General features: G+C 41.2%; 1 protein-coding gene across 3 annotated transcripts; it reads right to left on the reverse strand.

The window, feature by feature from the left end:
* Positions 1-4,673: 4,673 nt before the first annotated feature.
* On the reverse strand, positions 4,674-21,225 carry SLC38A2 (solute carrier family 38 member 2). 3 transcript variants are annotated; one of them, XM_055712939.1, is made up of 16 exons: positions 20,929-21,225; positions 20,114-20,302; positions 19,768-19,849; positions 19,541-19,656; positions 16,367-16,440; positions 16,177-16,269; positions 15,907-15,988; positions 12,759-12,841; positions 11,694-11,752; positions 11,418-11,564; positions 10,558-10,637; positions 10,359-10,459; positions 9,849-9,973; positions 8,956-9,100; positions 8,741-8,838; positions 4,674-8,009 (listed from the first exon to the last, which is right to left on the reverse strand). In XM_055712939.1, the coding sequence occupies exons 2-16, from the start codon at positions 20,230-20,232 to the stop codon at positions 7,911-7,913; spliced, it is 1,503 nt and encodes a 500-aa protein (XP_055568914.1). In that variant the 5' UTR covers positions 20,233-20,302; positions 20,929-21,225; the 3' UTR covers positions 4,674-7,910. The 3 variants fall into 3 exon arrangements, with proteins under 3 accessions (XP_055568914.1, XP_027668181.1, XP_027668180.1); XM_027812380.2 differs by lacking the exons at positions 19,768-19,849; positions 20,114-20,302; positions 20,929-21,225 and adding an exon at positions 17,088-17,244; XM_027812379.2 differs by lacking the exons at positions 19,768-19,849; positions 20,114-20,302; positions 20,929-21,225 and adding an exon at positions 17,088-17,247.
* Positions 21,226-21,574: the final 349 nt, after the last annotated feature.

Here is a 21,574-nt window from a genome sequence, read left to right on the forward strand (position 1 = left end):
GCAGTGTGTTGATCCAAGATACGGATTGTTAAAATGGGTTGAGAAATTTAACCACAAAATGGAAACTAGCTCTGTTAAGCACAGGAATAGTGAAGTGCTGCATTTGACCTACCACGATGGCTGGAAATCTGTGGCAGCAAAAAACAAAACCATTTGTTTTACATTAAACTACTGATTTGGTTTTGAAACAGCTCATATGCTAGTGTAACCCAGCTGGTGACATGGCCCAGCATAGAGCTGGGTCCCGGGAAAGGAAAGACTGCTATATTATAATCAATTTGGTATTTAAGTTAACTGTGTAAGTTCTGAAGGAGCCAGGTATGTGAAATACAACATAGCTGAAATGAGTGCTCTCAAGAAGACATGGAGATTAAAGGCCAGTTTGCAGTGGCCACCAGAGTACAGGCTTCCAAAGCACAGTGTGCAAGAGGAATTTGGAGAATCCTGGACCTTTCTGGGACCCAGAAAAATAATGTAGCTGTGAGAATCAAAATTGGTTCTTGTCTGGTTTACTAGGAGGAGAACTTGTGGGTTTCACTTCCCCATTTGACCTTTAATTGTCTTTCCAAGTAAATCCAAGCAGATTGGAAGAGCCCTTATGGCCTCTATTCCCAGTGTGCACACAGAGATGCAGGCATGGACACACACAGACTCACCCCAAACCGTGATCAATTACATCAAGCATGACTCATTTACTTCAAAATGTTTCCTGGGACACCCATGGTTTTAGTAATCTGATTAGAAGACTGTAAGTTTTATTTGTTCTCAGAAACATCATCTTTGCAGTAAGGCAGGAGACGTGTGTAATCTTTGGGAAGAAGGCAAGTGCCAAAATCCTGCACAAGTGAGAGCTGGGTGATGGCAGGAGCTACGGATCGTCCCCATGGGCGGTCGATCCGTGTTAGTGCAGATTTCATTTCCTGTAGTCAAGGCATTTTGGCTCCATCTTTGCAGGCAGGCTGGTGTATGCAGCAGGCTTGCTGCTCCTTGGTAGGAAATACCTGCACCCAGCGCTGGCCTCTGGTAATGCTTTTGCAGCTTCTTGTGACAGCTCCATTTCCTGCAGCTGGTAATCTTAGGAACTTCCCCACTCGTTCCACAGAAAAAACACATCCCCCATATGCCGTTTTCATTTGGAGTCCAGTAATCCTTGCAGAGCAACAGTTTCACAGCTGATGCCTTCCCAGCTGGGTCGAAAGAGCAAGCACAAATGCAAATATTTCAGTGGCAGCTATTTTCAAACCAGTCTTCTGAAGGTCTCCTGGTTGCCACTGTTTTCTGTCTGACACAGAGGGAAACTGTTCACGCTCTCCGTGGCTGCTCTCCACATTTCCACAAAGCTGTCGCTCTCCTGTGGCCTTTTTGATGGCCTTCTTAGCGTTTCCCGCAGCCATGGCACTGGGGCACACTCCCCATGTCCTGCCCACAGTGGAAGCACCTGCCAGTTTTACTCATCACCCAAATCCTCGGTGGGGGTTCAGGCTGGACCTCCAGGTGGCACTGCTGCGGGCAGGGTGAGGTGCCCAGGGGGTAGCTCCCAGCCCACACCGCCTGTCATGAGACTTGGCTGTTCCTCCTGTGTAGTGACCTGGGCTCCAGCCCCGAGATATGCTCTACCGACATGTTCAATTATACTGCTGAAGTGGGCAGGAAGGAACAATATTGGCTATTCATGAACTGGTATTTATTTAAAAAAAAAAGTAGACATGTGATTTACCATGTTGGCTCAATAACTCCTGAGTGAGAATACCCACAGTACCTCACTTGGCTCCATTTAATTTTCCTGCAATCTGAGCTGTTTGGAGGTGATGTGAACAAGATTCTTAAAGATCACCAAAAAGCTAGTAATATAAGCTACCCTTCCTTTCCAAGACTCATACTGAATTTCTATGTTACTGTTAGTACCTATTCAACATATATTACCTATCAATTTATGTTCTGAAAATTGGAAAAAACTTCCCCCCCACCTCTTTTTAATATATCTAAAAGTAATAATGAAAATAAAAGCTAGCACTTATTTCTAATTTAAATAACCTCTTCAAATGTGGTTGATGATCCAGCTGTTACTGGGATTACCTGACTCTGCTCTTACTGGAATACGTTTCTGTTCTTTCAAACATTACCTACTTCTGATGTTTCTCCTGACATTTTCCATTATGAGTAACTGTGGCAGGGTAGTGTTTTTGTGCATCTGTGTGGAAAAACAATCAGCCTAAATGATCTGACCCATTTGAGAATAAAATTGGGGGAAAGAGGATGTTTTCCCATAGTGAAATAATAAATCATTTTTCCTGGGAAAAGTTGCCCCTCCCTTTCTCTACTGCTGGGCTTTGCACTCGGCCAAAGGCTGGAGGGGCAAGAGGTGCCTGAACTGAGTGTGGAAGTGGGCTTCTCCGGGTTGCCGAAGGAGTCCATGGGGACTGCTGGAGAGCTGGGACTGGAAGGATGGCCAGAGAGCAAGAACATAAGGTTTGTAGTTAGAGTGGGGCCATGAGGAGACTAGCTGGGCAAAGGCTGGGAAAATCAAAGGCAGATATTCCTACCTGTGCCTGGGTAAAGTGAATGTGGAAGGGTGGGAGCTGGACTTGGGCAGGCATGTAGTCAGGAAGGTAGTGAGATGAGGGAAGGTGGCTCACAGGAGGAGCTGGGAGAGGTGGTGTTAATGGGGAGCTGGCAAACTGGGATTGGGTTCAGAGCAAGAGTGACAGAGCTGAGAAGGAGTTACCTTGTGACAGCTGAAATCAGCTGTGCAAGAAGACAGAAGGAAATGCATATGAAAGCAGGTAGGGTTTAGACTGTCATGCTCAAGAGACTGAAACCAGAAAGGCTGAGGAACCAGGCACCGGGTACATCTGCACTGGAGGTGGGATGGCATGCCCACATTCCTGGAAGGACAGGGTTGGGGGCTCCCTCATGGCATCTCAGCTCCTTCTGGTGCTTAAACCTGGGTATACACTGGCCATTCTCTCCTCTGTTTCTCCTGAAAGGAAACCTGGGCACACAGACTGAATGGGAGCTGTGCTGCCCTACAAACAGGTATATGAGCTAAACTATGGGGGACCTTTTGGGCATGGGAGTGAGCTGCCTAGGCATGACCTTGGGACAGAACAGACTTGGCAAGGCAAGGGGGGAAGAAAGAGGTAAACTTTAAGGGAACCAGAAGAAAGTAAAGAAGGCATATCTCACCTGCAGAGGCATACAGAGATTCCCAAATCTCAGCATTGTGAATAAACCCTAAGCGACAGCTTATCCCTCTTCTGGAGCAAAAGCTTTGTGGTGGGTAAAGAAGTTCAAATCATTAGGCACTGTTGCACAATGTAATTATTTAAGTTTGTTGTGTTTTTGTGGTTTTTTTTTTTTTTTTTAAAGTATTGTACAGTCTCATTCATCACACAGGGTGAGCCAGCTCTTAAGGGGAATCTGAAGTGCATAGAAAAGACTACTTCACATATTGTGTTGATGGAAATGCCTGATTGCAGAGATGTGGGCTTAATTGTTGAACCTGTCAAGTGGCATTCTGGGGAAAGGGCTTCTCTACTGCTATGAAATTCCTGTATGATGGTAGGCAAGTTATGACACTGAGCATTTCCAGACATGATTACCGAGTGGCTAACTTGAAGCTTAGGATTCTTGTTCATGATAACTCAAAATCTCTTTGCAGTTACGCTTCAGAGGAAGTAAGCAAATGCTGAAGTACAAACTAAGCAAGTGCAGGTCATTAAATTGTGGATTCAAACGCATGGCTGCTTCACAGTGCTGCCTCCCCACACTTCAGGTCCCCAGAGGTGTTGACTGCTTAACGCCTTCTCACAGACCTGCAATGCTGTGAAAACGAGTAATCATTTGTATTTCACAAAGATGACATTAAAATGAGAACTAGAGAAATGAGGACATTCATCCCTCATCAGGATGGGCTTTGGACTTTGAACAAATACAAAAACATAGTGAACACATAGAAAACATGATAAAAAAATAATGAATAGCTACTCAGTAGGGGTTCCAGTGAAAAATACTATGCAATCATGTAATTAAAGCAACCTTAATTGAGGCATTTCCTAATTTCAGGGTACTTAACTATGCCTCTTTAATATTCCTTTTATACAGTGCTTTGTTGCTTACTTAACACACCAAGTTACACTTTCCATGTCTCTCTCACTCAGTTCTTAATATTTGGGAAAGACAAAGATTCGTATGAATTCATAGAGGTTTCTGCGGAACAAAGAACTGATAGGCCGCACTTGGTTTGTATCGAACTGCTAAAATACAAGTGAAACAGATGCACCAGTTTTGAATTTTTTTGCAGAAGCAGTTTTCTTCTGGAGATTCAGTTGCAGGAAAATGGCATGGAATTTTGGCAAGACTCACTGATTTGTTATACTTCTACAAGACCTAACGCATTGAGTCTTGTCTGCAGACACCTGTGCTGCAACAAATGACATAATACAGGTTTCCTGTGTAATGCAGTATCTTGTTTCCTTTAATGTCCACTTGTTCTGTTTACTCTTGTAGTACCATAAATTGTGGACTTGGTTGTATGCTATTCCCTGCCCCGCCCCTTCCTGAGAAACGCTCATAAGTAAAACATATACAAAATTAAAGCTACACTGAAAATCCTTCAAATGCTCCCCCCCTGCCCCCCCCCCCCCCCCAAAAAAAAAGCACCACAACATTGCTTAGGATTATCTGTTTATTTATTTCAGTTAAAACAAACATACAATGTTTCATTGAAACTGTGTTGCACTCTCTGCCAACAACTATAGCTAGACTGTTGGCCTCCAACAATACAGTGGATATTTACATATGTACACGGATGTACCGTAGGATGCCTGAATTTGGTGGCCTAACAAATCCATTAGATCATCAAAGTTGTTAAGTGCTGCATTCAGGAAATCGTAACATCCATGGTAAATTTTAGAGGAAAAGTATGCGTGAACCTGAAACAATGCTTTTTATGGACCCAAGTGACTCCTGTGTTTATTGCAACATATACATTTGTAATAAATACAGTCTTAGTGTTTTCTTACACACCTTAGGTATAACACATTTCTTCCATTTTTGTAAGCATTACATTTTGTTGTAAAAGAATCTTTCCTGTTGTTATACAGATGTACAACATGAACAACTCCTTGAAATGATGCAACAATCAGTAATGAGAGAGGAATATATACATAAATCCCAGATTCGAAACCTACATTATATACATCATAATTACAGTATATACACACATACAATTTATGTACATAGACTATCATAAATATTGAAAAATAGGTTTAGTTTTAATGGATTAATGTTTTATAAATAACATACTACATATATGACTGAAATATCATGGAAGACAGTAATGTCTAACTGAGGTGACAAGACAGTGGTTTAATACTGAAGCTGCTCTTTTAGGTGGTTTGTAATGTAGGTAACTTTAAGCAGACAGGTTTGTAAAAAAACCCATAATTAAATAATTCACATGTTGGAAATCAACCCAGCCAAGTGGAACTCAACTGTTGCAGGTGGAGACCCAGTCATCAAATCATGTAACACGTAAAATCTGGAAATTGCTACATTCAGAGAATTAAGTGACATCTCCCTCTTCTCTGGCTGCTGAGAAGGATTGTGTAGTAACTTCTCATTTACACCTCCTTCCTCTTCTGTGGTCACTGACAGAAAGGAGGCTGTTTCTCTTTGTTTCCTTCTTTCTAAATGCTGGCTGAGGAAGTACTTCATCCCTTATGTGCTACAAATTGCTCAAAGGTAGACAACATTTTAATCCTCTTCCACCTCTCTCCATCTGAGGAGAGGAAGAGACAAGCTGCCAAAGGACTGAGGAGGCACGCACCCAGCGCTTCTGTGGAGATCAGGTAACATGGGGCAGTTAGCCATGGATGGCCAATGCACAGTACCTGAGGCAGAGAAGTACCTAAGGAGCGTTAGTCAGTGCTGACTCCAGGACTGTTAATTGCCAGTTGAGTACCACTAAAATAATACAAACAACACAAGAGGAATATAACTTCTCATTACAGTTTTACACTATGGATTTAGTGACCAGTACTTACAGTCATGCAGAAGTATCAATACAAAATACCTGCAACTCTTTTCAAAGATTTTTAAATGGCTGGGCAGAGACTGACACGACCTGCCAAACTGTGACTATCATTTGGATTTGTTCCTGATTAATTCTACAAGAGCAAAAAAGTCTCAGGCGCTGTTTAATCAAGGGATTACAGGCCCTTACTTGTTCCCTCTGACATAATGTCCGAGTGGAACTTTGTATATCAGATTTTTAAAGCATCATGTCAGATGAAGACAGTTGACCACATTGCCATGATTATTTCATTAATAATCTCTATCTAGGCTTTTGTACCCGATAATGTGTTTGAGAACCCCTTATAAGCCAAGTACGCTGTTATACAAATGTTACTTCTCTTCAACCTGGGATAAGAATGAAAGGGTAAACATGCACTAGAAACAAAACAGCTAATCACAACCATACAGCACCTGCTTCATCAGCTAGCTAGCTAGGGCTCATAAGAAACTTACCTATTTCTGAAGCAAACAAGTATGAGATGACTATCCAGCCTATGAGGTTATCTTCAATACTACTATACAGTATAAATTGGAAGAGGAATCCCAGTTAGGTATGCGAAGAGAGTTTGTACCAAGCATGAAATACTGGTGCAGTTACTTTGTGGATCTGACTCAGAAACAGAATAGTCAAGTAATTCAAAATCCAATAATGGATGAGTAATTTGAGAAATACTGTACAGTTTTTGAATATTATACAACTAGTAAACTACATTAGGACCCTTCTGTTTTCCTACAGAGTGTTTCAAGATAAGATTGGACAGAAAAAAAACCCAACAAACATTGCTACAACTGGTAATGGACCTTGTTAATAAAGAGAACTCCAGGAGGGAGTTTTATATTAATGGCATCATATGCTCCAGTGCCACTGAATTTATATCTACAACAGGAAAAAAACCCCAAAAATAAAGCAAAAAACCCCAAACCCTGTTTTACTCAATTGCACTACTGAGTACCTCAAGAAGGGAAATGTCAATGCCGTCTTTATGATTTCTAGATTAACTATATTTTTGTCAAAACATAATTGTTCTAAAAGGTGAGGTTTTTAAAGCTCGGAAATTTGGGTTTCCACACCATTTTTTGGAACTAAGGTAACTGTAGCTAATTAAGCTGACAAATGATATTCTGAATCTTCAAACTTACTTCAAACTAAGTGAATTTCATGGGAAGCATTTGTCATTAGAGAATTTTTACTTGAATTGGTTAATTTTCTGTTTTGGTCATTAGAAGTATTTTTTAAAATAAAATTTCTTCTAATTATGCCTCTACAGAAAGGCAACCTAGATTTAATTTAGGACACTGATTAAATATTTGTATGAGCTCTCCTATGTTATTCTTTCATTCTTTTTAGAAAAATGTTTCTTAAAGTCAAAATAGTGCTTTTGAGGTCCATAAGAATTTTTGGTACAAAAAATAAGTGTTTTTCTCTCTCTCTCTCATTGGTTATTTAAACACTTTGCTGTAAATTAAAGAGTTATTTCTCACATCAAATGGTTCCATTAGGCACATTCAAGTAAAATAACAAAATATCCAAGTAACAATGACGAAAGCCAAACATGGCTTGATAAAAGTCTACAGAGAGTTCTGTCCATTCTCTGGAATGGAATAAAGTTGTCACTTCCTTCAGCCAGACACTCATGTGGTTTGATGTTTATATCCACTTCCACCATGCGAATAGTTTCTTAAAGACAGAGTTCAGGTATTCAACCATCAGAAGAACCATCAACAAAGAATCTGCATTTTAGAGGAAGCTGAATAGCTCATTTTCATTCTCAGTAGGTATCTGAGTGAACACTGGCATTTGAAGTGGAGTATTAGAGATTAAACCAGGACAGTTAATGGCCATCAGATGCAACATTCTGGGTCCAGTCTAGAACAATCAGTGTCATACACCCAGTCATCACAAGTATACCACTTAGGAAGAAGAACGCAGCCTGAAAATAGAAAACATAAAAGAAGGATTTCAGATCCTGCTATAAAGTCATACCCATATATGGCACAAATGCCATTGCTCATGGAGGACGAAGAAAGAGACGAGATCATGGAAAACAGTAACAAGCTAGGTACCCTTCTCATACTTGAGGTCCTTTTTCAAATAAAAAAGTACATTTAAGTGTAGCAGACCTCACCCTCAGCTGAGGGAAGTTAATGCAGCTGCTGATACCAGTCAGGCTGCGTCACTACGCTGACTTTATTTTGACTCAGTATGTCTAAAATTTGATTCTGAGTCAGTATGTCTAAGGTCAGTGAGAGCACCAAGATCAGTCAGGATCACCCAAATGAATACTGAAGATCAGCTTTTCTGGGGTGAATTATGTAAATAAGTCTTGAAAGAAAATCTGAAGGAGAACAAGACTATTACTATAGCTCTTAAGGATAAACTGTTGAAATCCGGTTCTTATCAGCAACAGTGACCCAACTATTGTTAAGATTGGGGGTTGGGGGGTGAGAAAAGTCACTGGAGTGAACTGAGCCTTACGATGGCTGTCTCCTCAGTTTTGAGTACCTGTGTGACTCCGAGGTGTTAACTAAGAGAAGATTAAATGCTGATGCACTGCTGCCCTTCACCAGGACTTCAAAATTCTTACATTGTTAAGAAAAAAGCTAAAGTTCTTGCTCTGAATTAGTAAGCAAGTATGACTGTGACATATTTGTCTATACATACCCCAATCTTTTGCACTGACTTCATTGGTTCCTTCTTCACTAACTTGATATAGAAGGCAGAAGGAAGTATAAAGATCAGCATGGCTGCTGCAGATGCACCTGTATTGAAAAAGCATAGAAATAAATATTCATAAATAAATAAACATAACTTAATTAAATCCAAACTGCACTTTCTGAGATTTCAAAGACTACTTGAACTGATGTGAAAATGCTTACCAATGAATCCAAAGATGTCTCGAATAGTAGGGACAAAGATAACAAGCACGTTGGTAAACACCAAAAGAGCAACTGTAATGGCACAGTGACGCCACCATCTAAACTCCTTCCCTGCCCACAACAGCTGGGTAATGGAACTGCGGATCTTTAGAAGAGGGGAAAAAAGAAAAAAAAAAAAAAAAAAAAGACAGTTTAGTCTTCATTGTGGAAGTTAGTGACCGTCACCTGAATTAGACTTTCCTTCAGAAAGTATGTTAATGTAATTTTCCTGAACACTTCAGATTTTATTAAAAACTTGAAAGACATGAAAGTAATTTCTTTTTTTTTTTTTTTTTTAATATTTACTTCCTGCACTTGAGACAGCTCTGTGTTTCTAGTCTGTTTAGTCTGTTTCTCTTTTCAATGATTTAGATTTCCAAAGCACAGCCAGTAATGGAGAAAAAAACCAAGGAAAAACATCTGTCTTGAACAAAAATAAACCCCAGGGATTTTTGTAACGTCTAAGGATGCTGCTCAACAATATATAACTAAATAACCAGAATTTATATTCACAATGTACTTTCAAAAAAACCTTTTTAAAGTTGATAATACAGTAGGGCAAATACTTTTATAAACAGGCAATCTATTCCATCGCCCCAATTAAACCATATTGGGAAAACAACATAACCGAATGTATTTATATCTACTGCTTTGTAAATGTTGCCTGTTTATTTAATTTATTTGAATTAACAGTATAGATATATGTCCTCAAGCTTATTAGATTAAATTTCCTTTTTCAGTTAAGAGAGAAATTCTGTTAATAAATGGGAGTTGCCAAATCAGTAAATGACTGCAGCAGGACAGGTGATGAAAATAAAAAATGGTTTTAAGACCAAAAAAAATAAATCACTTACTGGGAAAATAACTACAGGTACAGTAAGGGTTACAGCCATAAGTACAGCGAGACGCACAATAAGAAGAAGAACATCAGCACCCAGATAAGCAGAGTAGGTATGAAGCAGTTCTGGTTCAACTTTTCCTATAAAGAAAACAGTATTTTAAATAGATATAGCTGACATTTCTTAGACAACCACTTCTGCTCTGAATACTATGTGAATTTTGCAGTCACAGCAACATGAATTGAAAGCCTCAACAGCTCCTGTAAGCGTGCCTCCATTTTACACAGGATAACTTGGAGACACTGAATCTGTTTTAATCCAGTTTGAATCCTGTGCCTTGGGCCTAATTCTACTACTTATCTCCTTTTGGGTATGCACTTACAAAAGTATTAAAAAACCCCAAAACCAACAAAGAGCATATATTTAGAACGCAGAGAAAATGCTTGCTTGTTCGAATCTAAAAATAATACTGCGGTTCTGCAGAGCATAATTCATCTAAAAGAAAGCAGAGAAGGCAATATTCACCATAAAATGTCAGGTATCCAAAGAGAGCAGCCAATAAGTACATGAGGAACATAGCAAAAAAAGATACATAGGACACGTTCATCATCCTTTTACGGCTTCGGCTACAAAAAAGAGAAAAAGAAACATTAGCAACAAGAACATTTTGTTTTATAATACTACTTTCGTTTAGTGAAATTACAGACACATATCTAACATTTACCTTTTCAGTTCTTCATAGATTGGAAGAATTGCAGGATGGCAGACAAAAGAAAACGTTAGGATTGGAACAGCATAGACAGTCTGAAAAACAAATGTATCTTTCTTAAGTATCTCAACAGACATTAGGAATTTAGTCTTAAAATATTCATCAGTAGATTTTTCAGTTTTGACTTAGGCATCAGTTTTGTTTTTGCTAAAGACTAGCTATTCCTCACAACAGAAACTGGCAAAAATTAAAACAAGTTCATATTTTCTTAAATGCAAATACTCTCAAATCTCATTGAAGTCCATGCTAAGCTGACTGTATTTGCATTCAGAATTATGTTCTGCATCTCATAGGCTTAAGCCATTGCTGCCTGATCTTAGCTGCCGGGTATTGGTCGTTGGATGTACTTCTTCCCCATGTGCAGAGGTTCACCACACATGAACAATTACACAAGTAATTGGGAGCATTCATGGAAGTCCAAACTTTATGGCTGGGAACTTAAAGTCTGTTCCAAACCCTGGCATAAATTTCCCATTTGCAAGCTTTTACTATTTACTTCATCTTGTTCTGCAATCAGTTTTTTCAAAATGTGTTACTAACTTAACTTGGCAAAGCTTGAGAAGTGATGTGCTGAAGAATAATAGCTGTGTCTGCTGCCACTCAACTCAGGCAGGCACCTCAAGCTCCTCTAATTTCTATCTATTTGTAGTGTGGAAACATCCAGTCTACAGGAGGTAAACAGTGCCTAACTCTACTGGAACAGGAAGTCTTAGCACATCCCAAGTTTACAACTGGGCAATTACTAGAAGGAAAAATGACCTAATTCATCGGCTAAGTTACTTCTTTTCAAGAGAGTCTGATTTTTAGTCAGTTACCTGTGAATTGAAGATGAAGTATTTTGGCTTGCACACATCATCACTTGTTATGTTTTCATCTACCAAAGGTGCCAGTGTCATATTTATTGTTATGTTCATGATGTCACTGTCTGCAGGACAAGGAATCTGAAACATCTTCCAAATTACCTAGAAATAAAGCCATGTATTTATGGTTACTTTGACTAAAGCACTATGTGAAACTTTTCAGAAACTGCGTTTAATTTCACTTTGAAATGCAGTTTTAGAAGCACTGAAAATATACAAGATTATACTTACAACAATCAGAAAGAAGACCATGCAAAGTAAGGAAAAGCCACTGGTATAGCCCAAATATCCTGTGATCGAGAAAGATAAAAAAAAATCTAAGGTACAATGAACAGAAACACCATTCAAGTCATAGCATTATGACAAAATATATTCTGTCAGTGATCAATGGATTGCCATTTTCTTAGTGTTACATAGAACGAGTTAATTATTCATTGACTTTCTGCTAATCTTACACCAGATCTGAAAGTTCTCAGACATATTAGGGTCTACACATACAGCGAGTCTGTAATATTAAACTTTATAACTTAAAAAAACAAATAAATATCACAACCCTCCCCACCAAGAACTATGTGAATGTTTTATTATATACTAAGAAAGATTATAGGATTAACTCTAATAGAACGCACTATGAGATAATTTAGCCTTTTCCCTTAGGTTTTTATTAACTCACTTTTCTTGTAATACGTAGTAACTTGAGAAAGTAATTCACATTAAACCTCTCAGTTAGTAAGGTTCTGCTACCGGATCCTCTGAAAAAATAGTGTGCTAGCTGAATCATTCACATTTATCAGTGAATTAAGCCATTTCAGATAAAGCATCTTGTATGAGATGCTTTACTACTGCTTGGGATCTAAAATGCAAAAGGTGACTTCCACTTATGTTGCAAAGACAGTTTAACTGGCCAGGGCTATCCCTATTCTTTTCAGACTGTTATAGGATAGTTAATAACACTATTAGCTAATAACAATTTTATACTACTTCACTGCTGACCAAAACAGGTCAAACTTTGTTATAAGAACACAAACAGAAAGTTACTGCTCAGTCTTGTCTAAAGCTACCCTAGCTATTGTCCCTTCATTTTCCACAAACACATCTGTAACTTACGATACTTGTCTTGATTTTTTTTTCTTACGTAGATGGACAGCAATTATCTAAACATGGATTCGGCCCAAGAGACATGCTTGGAGACAGCTGTTAGCTCCCGTAGTACTTCCAAGACTCAAACACTGTATCAACCCATTCCCCCTCAGTATTTACAATGCATTTTTATTTTAATCGTTCTCTATTGCTTACCTAAATTTTTCAGTAAGGACAAGGGGAGAATGAGGATGACAGACACCAGCAGCACTAAATAGTCTCCATTTAGATACCATACTCTGTAGAAAAAATGTAGTATTTGTAAGTAACCAGAGTATTTGAAATTATGACATTTGCAGTTGAGTCTTCACTCATCTTCTACAACACATGGCTTCTTAAAAAAAGTAATACCTGATGTCACAAGGATTAGCATTCAACTTACTCTATGGACCTAAAGCCTTACAATACCTTCTTATCTCCTTCTTATCTCACCCCAAATCTGCATTGTGCCTTTCCTTTAGTGTCCTTTTCTAAAATTAATATGCATCTGGAAGTCAGAAGACAGGAAAGTAAATGACTGGTTAGAAAAAAAGTCAACTGGGATCAATCATGGCAAAAATAGTAATTTATTTAAATGCTGGTTCCCAACTTTCCAGATGTATTAGGATATTGCAGGGACCCATCAGGGTGGTGATCCACTTTTAATGGGAAGAAAATTCTGTTGGGTGCCCTGCAGGAGTTTAAGAAAAACAGGTGAGGGCTGGAGTTAAGGCAGTAGCTCAGGCCCACTGGCTGAGAAAACTCCACCAAGCACTGGGAGTCTCCTGGAGGCACGTTTAGTCCCTTTCAGCAGGGAAACTATGGTAAGAACCTCAGAAGTTTCTTTCCTTCAGATAATTTTTGCCATTTATTCCATAAGAAGCAGCAGCTATTTTTTGAAAAACATTCTGGAGTGTTAGAAGACTAACATCTCCCTTTGAAACACAGAAAAACAAAAGTTAGATCTGTGTGAATATAATGTAATTTCACTGAACTAACAGAAAAACTGATCTTAAATATTTAATCATGGCAGAGTAACTGCTTTCTTCCTGTGTCCTACAGGTTCATCCTATATGCTCTAAGCAATTAAAGTAACACTAAGCATTTATTCCCAAATATTAATACTTCAACTGACTGTATATTATTTAGGTAAACAAAGACAAAATAATGATCTAACTGGAAATTTGTGCATTCAAACTCAAGTGAATTATAAGCCTGCATATGGTACTGGAAATATGGAATCACTTTAACAGACTTGCTCTGGCTTTATGTAGTAAATGCAAAAACAATTTGGTCATCCCTTTCCCCAGTTTTATCTGGCGTAACTAAATGCAAAAACTGCATTTGAGAAAGTTTGGATGTGTAGGACATTAAAAAAAAAAAGACAACAAAAAGTACATGATATTAATGTAGTAGTCTTGTAGTAAATTTCAAAAGAAATCACAGCACAGAGATTCCTTGCATTTAATACAGTCACAAGAATGTGCACTGTTATTGCACATGCCCCACATGGAGGCCATCAGGACTTTCAGAGCAAGGACTTAGAAGTTTTTCTGTGCTGAAGAGAAAAGAATGGGATTGCACAGCTTTTAAATACAGCTGAGTATTTTAAAAGTCGCTAAATTAATTTAAACAATGGAACTAGTATTTGTAATATGGTCTCAATTCCAGAGTATCTTCTACAGTAAGCATTATTTTGGGACATTTAAACAGGTAAGTGCTTACATTTTAGGCATCAGGCTGCCAGAGTGGAATCCATGCCAATGGTAGCCACCCAGACTCCCCTAAGCAATGCATGAAGACAGTCAGTTAAATGGGGTCCACAATTGCCAGAGCACTGAGAAAAGATCTACTTTAAATCATTGTACAGCTACCTAGTACTAGCCAACGAGAAAACACTTAAAATACAAATCTCAATTTAATTTTGTCTGCCAGATTTGCATAGCAGCAGCTGTATCCAGTGAGGTTCACAGCCTTTAACTTTCCCTCTTTAACTGCAACTGATTTTGAATTCTTCTCTGAAGATGGGACAGTTAAAAATACTTGCCTCCAAGACCCCTCGTAAATACTGGCTACTCCAGGGACTTTCTTAAGAAGTGTGAAATAAGGACTTCAATTCAGCCAAAGGAGGGAAATGAACCTTCCCAGCAAAGAATTTGTAAATATTACACTACTAAGTAAATGGAGCGGGTGCGTTCTTTGATTACATTAAAAAACCCCCACAAAACCCCCAAAAAACAAACAAAAAAAAAAAAGAAAGATGGCTAGCACTGTTGTCATGACAACATCTATCAGTAAGCTGTATGAACACCACCAAATGGCTTGAACCCCTTGGGGAACAGAGGCAGAAAAATGCCTACCTTCTGAACTCAGGCTTAGGTGTAAGTTGGAGTCTTGAGCTGCTCAGCCCTCTCAAGACTGGGACACTTCAGGACAAGGCACAGAAGTACAACTCTGAAGAGTGAGATTTATAGCACTTAACTCTATCCATCTGAAGTCAGGCATCTTGTTTTAGATAGCTGTTTTTACACAACCTCTCCATATAGAGTGTTATAATAAATTGTTCTTTGGAGATGCCCAAAACAGGTGTCTAAGCCAGGTGCACTGAACTGACCACTACAGAGAATTGCCCTTCTCCACTGATTATACATAGACCAGAGTAACGGTGAGCTCAAAATCTAACTTTCAGATGGTATGCCTAGCTAAAATGAACCCTACATGAGGCACCCACTTTGAAAGCCAAGCAGGAAAGCCACTACGGAGTCAAGGAGTCTCCAGGGCTAAATGGCAACACATCCACCACTTTAGTCTTGGGCCTATATACTCTGTTTTAGCTCAATGTTTAGTCCTCATGCTTTTTTGAGAACCGTTCCTGAAGACATTCATTACATAACCACACCTTAGTCTTATATTTAATCACCTTCCACAATATTAACACTAGAAAACCAAAATAATCAGTCCAAACCAGTTGGAATGCAGTAAGGGGGAAAAAAAAGGAAGAAAAAAAACCACCAACCATAACCACATTTACCTTTCCTTATTGAAAGTATGTACTCACTGGTACATACATTAACACTTACCTTATGTTCTTTAGAGAACAGCTTTCTGTAATATGATGCGATACCTGTGTTTTTCTACCCTTTTCCCAGGACAGGCTGGATCTAAATGAAGTGGAGCACTCAGGGGAAGGGCAAACTTACTGTATCTCTGTCTGAGTAAGAAGCTACCCTATGGTGTAACGAACGTGGTCTTCATATAAAAATATGTACAGTCTCCGTATTTGTTTCTCCTAATAGTTTCTCTGATGAGGAGTTCTAACACCTACCCTGTGGTCTCTTCGATGTTCATAAATGTCTTGATGACCAATGGTAACTCATATTTCACTATGAAGAGGTAGCTTGACATAGCTGTAGGTGAATAACATCATAGATCATTACAAATATAGAATATGCCACAAGATGCAAGAATCACATAACATGTTTCATAACTTCACTTGAACACAAGCAGTTAATGAACACATGTTGTGTGAAAAAAAGTCTCCAAGAATAAGTAGGGAACTACTGACAGTGCAGGCATTTTAAGATCTTGTCCTCACCTCCAATGTTCTGCATTGTAATTGATCCGGAAGCAGCAAGTTTTCCAGCCATACCAAATGCCTTCATTCCCAACTGTTCATACAATAAAGATCCTAAAAGAAAACAAAAATAATCAGTTGGGAGGGTGTGTTTCACAAAAATACCAAATAAATAAATACCGTATGTTTGTAAAATAGTAATTTGCTCTACCTCCTTCATTGGCAGTCTTCAGAAGGAGATGCACTGAATACAAAGAAAATATTGAGACAAACAGCAGGAGTATCCTGGGGAGGGGAAAACATGCAAAGTTTTAGTAGCCATAAATGACTTATTATAACCTTATTAAGTAAATGCAGATAAAACATAAAAATTAATCATACTAAAATATTATCTAGGAAAAACCACAGATGCTATGGGCAGCTAAAAGCATTCTGAAAACCCTATTAATGCCTAGTTTAGAAAGGATTTTATACTAAAATGCATTTCAGAGGCAGGCATAGAAATTCTAGTATAGGATTCAACAGCACTTCAGTGTAAAGTGTCATAAGCACTGACAAGTCTCAGGCCATTATAACTGGCTACATCTGATACAAATAACTTACAAAGTATCGATGGGAATGGTTTTGTATCCTGGTAAGAAACTGTATTTCTCCTGTCTTCAACAGGGTGTCATGCATGTACCAAACATGAAGTTGTGACTAACTGTAGCTAAAGTGAAGATTATCTCTTGGTCTTAAACAAATAAGCTTTTCAGCTTAAATGTGTGTGACATCTTTTTTTATGTAGGGATGAAACTGCAAAAGCCTTAAAGAACTGACTGAAAATTCAGATGTATCGAGAGTTGCACGTTCTAATGAAAATACGTATTTATTGTTGTTAAAAAAAATAAAATAATTCTTTGCTCAAACGTTAACTCTTCATGTGTGCTTACATGGGAATCGCTAGTGGCTTGTTCATCTTCCCCACAGCTTTTACATGCAATATGTATTATTTCCATTTGCAACATCTAAAATTCGGATCTCTCAACAACAAATCTCTCCCACAACAAATGCACTTCCCGGAGTGGCACACTAGGGGGGACTTCTCAACTGCTGAAGAACACAGTGGAAAATTACAAGATATTCAAAAAAACCCTGGCCTTTCTTATACCAATACAAGCATTCTGCTTTATAGGAAAGCTAAGAATCAGCACATCTGCTCAAAAACAGCAAGATCCACTTAGAGCTCCCACAGTACTCTTTACATTTCCTTTTCTGTCATTTTTAACTTTGGTGAAATTTGTAAACACAGCACAAAGAACTGGAAACAAGAACATCTGAGAAAAGCTTCACAGATCTCTCCAAGGAATCCAGGAAACATGTTACTGTGTCAATTAGCACCAACACATGCACACAAATAAACCTCTTTATTTTTGACAGGTAGAGATTAACCAGGATTTAGTTCAGCCATCAACTAGAAGCAGCATAGTGAGATGTGCAAGGGTTACATTTCATTAAAACAGCATAGGTCCTGCACCCCTCAGTTCTAACCTCGGAGGGCTGCCCACAGTGTTGGCAAGATCAGTCAGCAAACTCATCTTGAAGCTCAATCGGTTTCTGGCTTCCAGACGGTATCATTCATTCATTTAGTGCTGACACGAGTGACAAGTCACAGCACTGACACAAGTGACTCCACAGAGTCTTCAAAGAATTTACTGCCTTAATCAACTGTATCTGGATCTGAATCTGTAACCTTGTTATTAAAGGATGTCTATAACGCCCTCAGTGTCATCACAAATCCTCAGTAACATCAGTGATTGACTGTTTTCCCACCTGGGAAGTATACAAACTCCACTAAGGAGTTTATCTTTGAATCACTACTAACGCAAATAGATCTGAGTGCAGTATCTGGAAATGAAAGGTAACTAAACGACCTCAGCATCCAGTCATTAAATTGACAGTCTGGGACCTTTTTTTTTTTTTGTCTCCAGAAGGACCCCCATTATATGCAAATTTGTTCAAATATCTAACCTTAAATTCTCCCCCCCCCCCCCCCCTCAGACATGTTCTAATGTGCATTATGCTGTTTTTTTATGTGCTGCAAAACATCTTTAGAGGACATACAGGAGACATGTAGGAGAGACAAAAGTATCTACATCTTCTGAATTCATGCTGCTAAGTTGTTCATTCAGTTTAGCATCATCTAAGTAAGTAAAAGTCTTAGTAAAAAATCAACATATCACCATATATTTAAAATAAAATCCTTTAGGTCAAAACTTCACACACTGGTAGTTTCCCCAGGAAACTTGAATGCCACTCTGATATACTGCGAAATATCTGGAAGTAAATCTGGCCTGCAACTTTCTGGAAACCTGGCAACATAGTAACGCAAATTTCAAACTAAATGTTATTCTCCACTTGTTCTTGAACATTCAGCACATTTATCTATTTCCAGGATAAAAATAACAAGTTCCTTGAAACATATCCACAGATTCCCATTTGCTCTCAGTCAGTGATACTACATGTTGTGTGAGCTGAGCTGCCTCCTATGTATGAAAAATGCACTTTCCCAAGACATTTAGAAGCACTGTACATAATTGTTTCCTCGTGCCATTTCCCATTATGTTACTAGTCCGGTCTTCTACCTGAAAGCTTTTGCCAACACCAACAAAGACATGCTGGTTATTCCACAACCCTCCCTTGCAGAGAGACAGAAATTTTTACAGGTGTAGCTGAAACCAGTTCCCTGAATTGAGTAAAAGCACAGCAGTAAAAAGGATTCCTTTATTGGTGTAAGCACATTGTACCTCTAGAAACACAACTATGTCAGCTGAAGAAAAGGAAACCATGTCCCTGATTGTTAGGACTGGGCCACAGAAATTTTAAGAGTAGTCATGGCCAGACTTACAAGAGGCAAATAAGATAATGCCCTTCTACCTACTGTTTTCTTCTCTCTACAGCCTGATCCTGTACTTTTTGTGCAATTATGACTTCCACCAATTGAAAAGTTTCTGTTGTCATTAATTTCAGTAAGTGAACTCTGAAGGAAAAAGCTACCACGGACTTCAGTCTGTCAAGTAGCAACCTCTCTTTTCCACCTGGATAACGGAATTTTCAAGGGAAGTCTATCAGTTTTTGTGGAGAAACTACAGCTAAGGAAAGGAAAATTCACCGTAAAGTATTTCGTGGGTTACAGAGCTTGCAGTGAATCTGTTTGTTTTTGCACATACTTCTGAATGTATCACGATCTCTTAATTTAAAACAAGCCATAAATCCTACAATGCAGTTCTGCACCTATGGCAATGACTGGGTATTTTGTAAAGGTCATATTCTTACATCAAGTATTTTTCCATTATTAATTACACAGCAGAAAGATATTTTTTTTTAAGAACCAAAAGATACTTACACAAAAAGAGCAATTCCAGTGTTAGCCATGGCATACGAAAGACCAAGGATGCCACTACCCACAATAGCATTGCTCAGATTAAATACTGACATTCCAAAGGAAGTAGTACCTGGATGCTGAGAAAAGGGAGATAGGTAAAAATTAATGGAAAGTTATTTCAGAATTAAAAAAAACCAACATAAAGGAAGCTTTTGTTTTGTTTTGAAATGTCATTGCTATATACTTACATACTGAGTTTCATATTTCTTCTTTCCAAGGTTGGAGTCAAGCAAGAAATTTTGATTTTCTGGATCGATATCCGCATAGTGGCTGTAAAAAACATTGCATCGTTAGCGGCTATCACGGGCGACTTGCGTACGGGCTTCGCGTTCAGCATTCCCACCCAGCGCCGGGGGGAGCGAGACCACCGGCGTAACGGTGCCAGGAGAGCCACCCCGCCCGGCACCCCGCCGGCACAGCGCCTCTCCGCAGCGCGCCGCCAGGCCCGGGGCGGCGCTTTCTACCGGGGCCGCGGCCGCCGGTGCCCGCGGCGGGGTGCCGCCCGTCCCGCGGCGGCGGAGCCCCCCCCCTCACCTCTTCATGGCGGCCGGCTTGGTGGGGTAGGGGTAGCTGAAGTCGTTGCTGTTGGAGCTGTAGCTGCTGCTGTCCTCGTCGGGGGAGATGTTGAACTTGCCCATCTCGGCGCTGCTCATGGCGGCGGCGGTGCCGGGGGTCGGGGCTCGGCGGCCGCTCTTTTGTCCTTGGCGGCGGGGCTCGCCGCGCCTGCGGAGGTGGGAGGCGACGTCAGTGCCGCAGCGGGCGCCGCGGCCCGTCACGTGGCCACCGCGCGCCCGCGGCTCGGCGGCCCCCGCCCGCCGCCGAGTGGAAAAGTACCAGGCGCGCGGGGCGGGGGGCGCGCGGGGTGGGGGGCGCGCGCAGACAAAGGTGCGCCCCGCGCCGGTACCTGCGGCGGCGCCGGGCACCGGGCCGAGGCAGCGGCACCGCCACGCCGCACTACCCCCCCTCCCCCTCCCCGATAGCGGGGCGCAGCCTGATGCAACACCCACGGACGATTGTCACATCGGCCGCTGGAGCCTCCCGTCCCGCGGCCGTCGCTGTGTCCTACCTCCCCCCCTCCCCGCCGGCGGCACCGGGCATCCCGGCGCTTTCAATGGAAAAGCGCAGGTCAGTCACGGCGCCGCGCCGCACCGCAGTCGCCTGGGGTTTTTCCACCTTCCCTACGCGCGCCCGCCGCCGCCGCGCGTCCCGGCGGAGCCCGGCAGAGTGCTGGGCGGCGGGCCGGGGGCTGCCGGCAGACAAAGAGCCAAGGACGAGCCGCGCTGCCACCGAAAGTCGCCCCGTTCCTGCTGGCGGCCGCCCAACAGCCGGCACCCGGCGCCGCGCCGTACCTTCTCCGCAGGAGCCTGAACGCGAGGTTTCCTCCCGGAGCCTCGGAATAAGGAGATGCTCTGCTCCCCGCTGCTGCTGCTTCTTGCAGGGAAAAAAAAAATCCCCTTAACTATAAAACCTCAGCGAAAACAAAACGCTAAATAAATAAAGGTAGGAAAAAATCACTTGAAGAAGCCAGCGGTATGAAAGGGAAAGAAAATATCGTGTCCGTGGCGCTCTGGCGGAGGCGTGCGGCGCGCAGCAGCAGCGTCGCTCCCGGTCTGACGGCCCCCTCGGGGCGCCGCCGCTCTTCAGGCAGGAATGCGGGCGCGTCATCGCGGAGGGGCGCGGCGCCCGCCCGCCGCCGCGCCGCCCCCCGCCTTCCTCCCTGCCCGACTGACCCTCCGCCCGGGCCGGGCGGCGGGGGCGGCGGCGGGTTGGGGCGCGCCCGAGTGAGGTGTGGAACCGGTCACCGGCGTGTGCCCGGCGGGGGGTCGGGAGCGGGGCCGCCGGCGCATGACAGCGGTCGTTGCGGCGAGCATCTCTCCCGTGTTTACGCCGGGGGCAGCTGCGTTTCGCAGCGGAGACGGGACGCTGCGGCGCTAGTCAAGAGCGCCCTGTCTGAGAGGTGCTTCCACCTGCCCGGCGCAGCATCTGCAGCGGGAC

Source organism: Falco cherrug, chromosome 5 (assembly GCF_023634085.1).
Source record: "Falco cherrug isolate bFalChe1 chromosome 5, bFalChe1.pri, whole genome shotgun sequence".
In the NCBI taxonomy this organism is placed as follows: Eukaryota; Metazoa; Chordata; class Aves; order Falconiformes; family Falconidae; genus Falco; species Falco cherrug.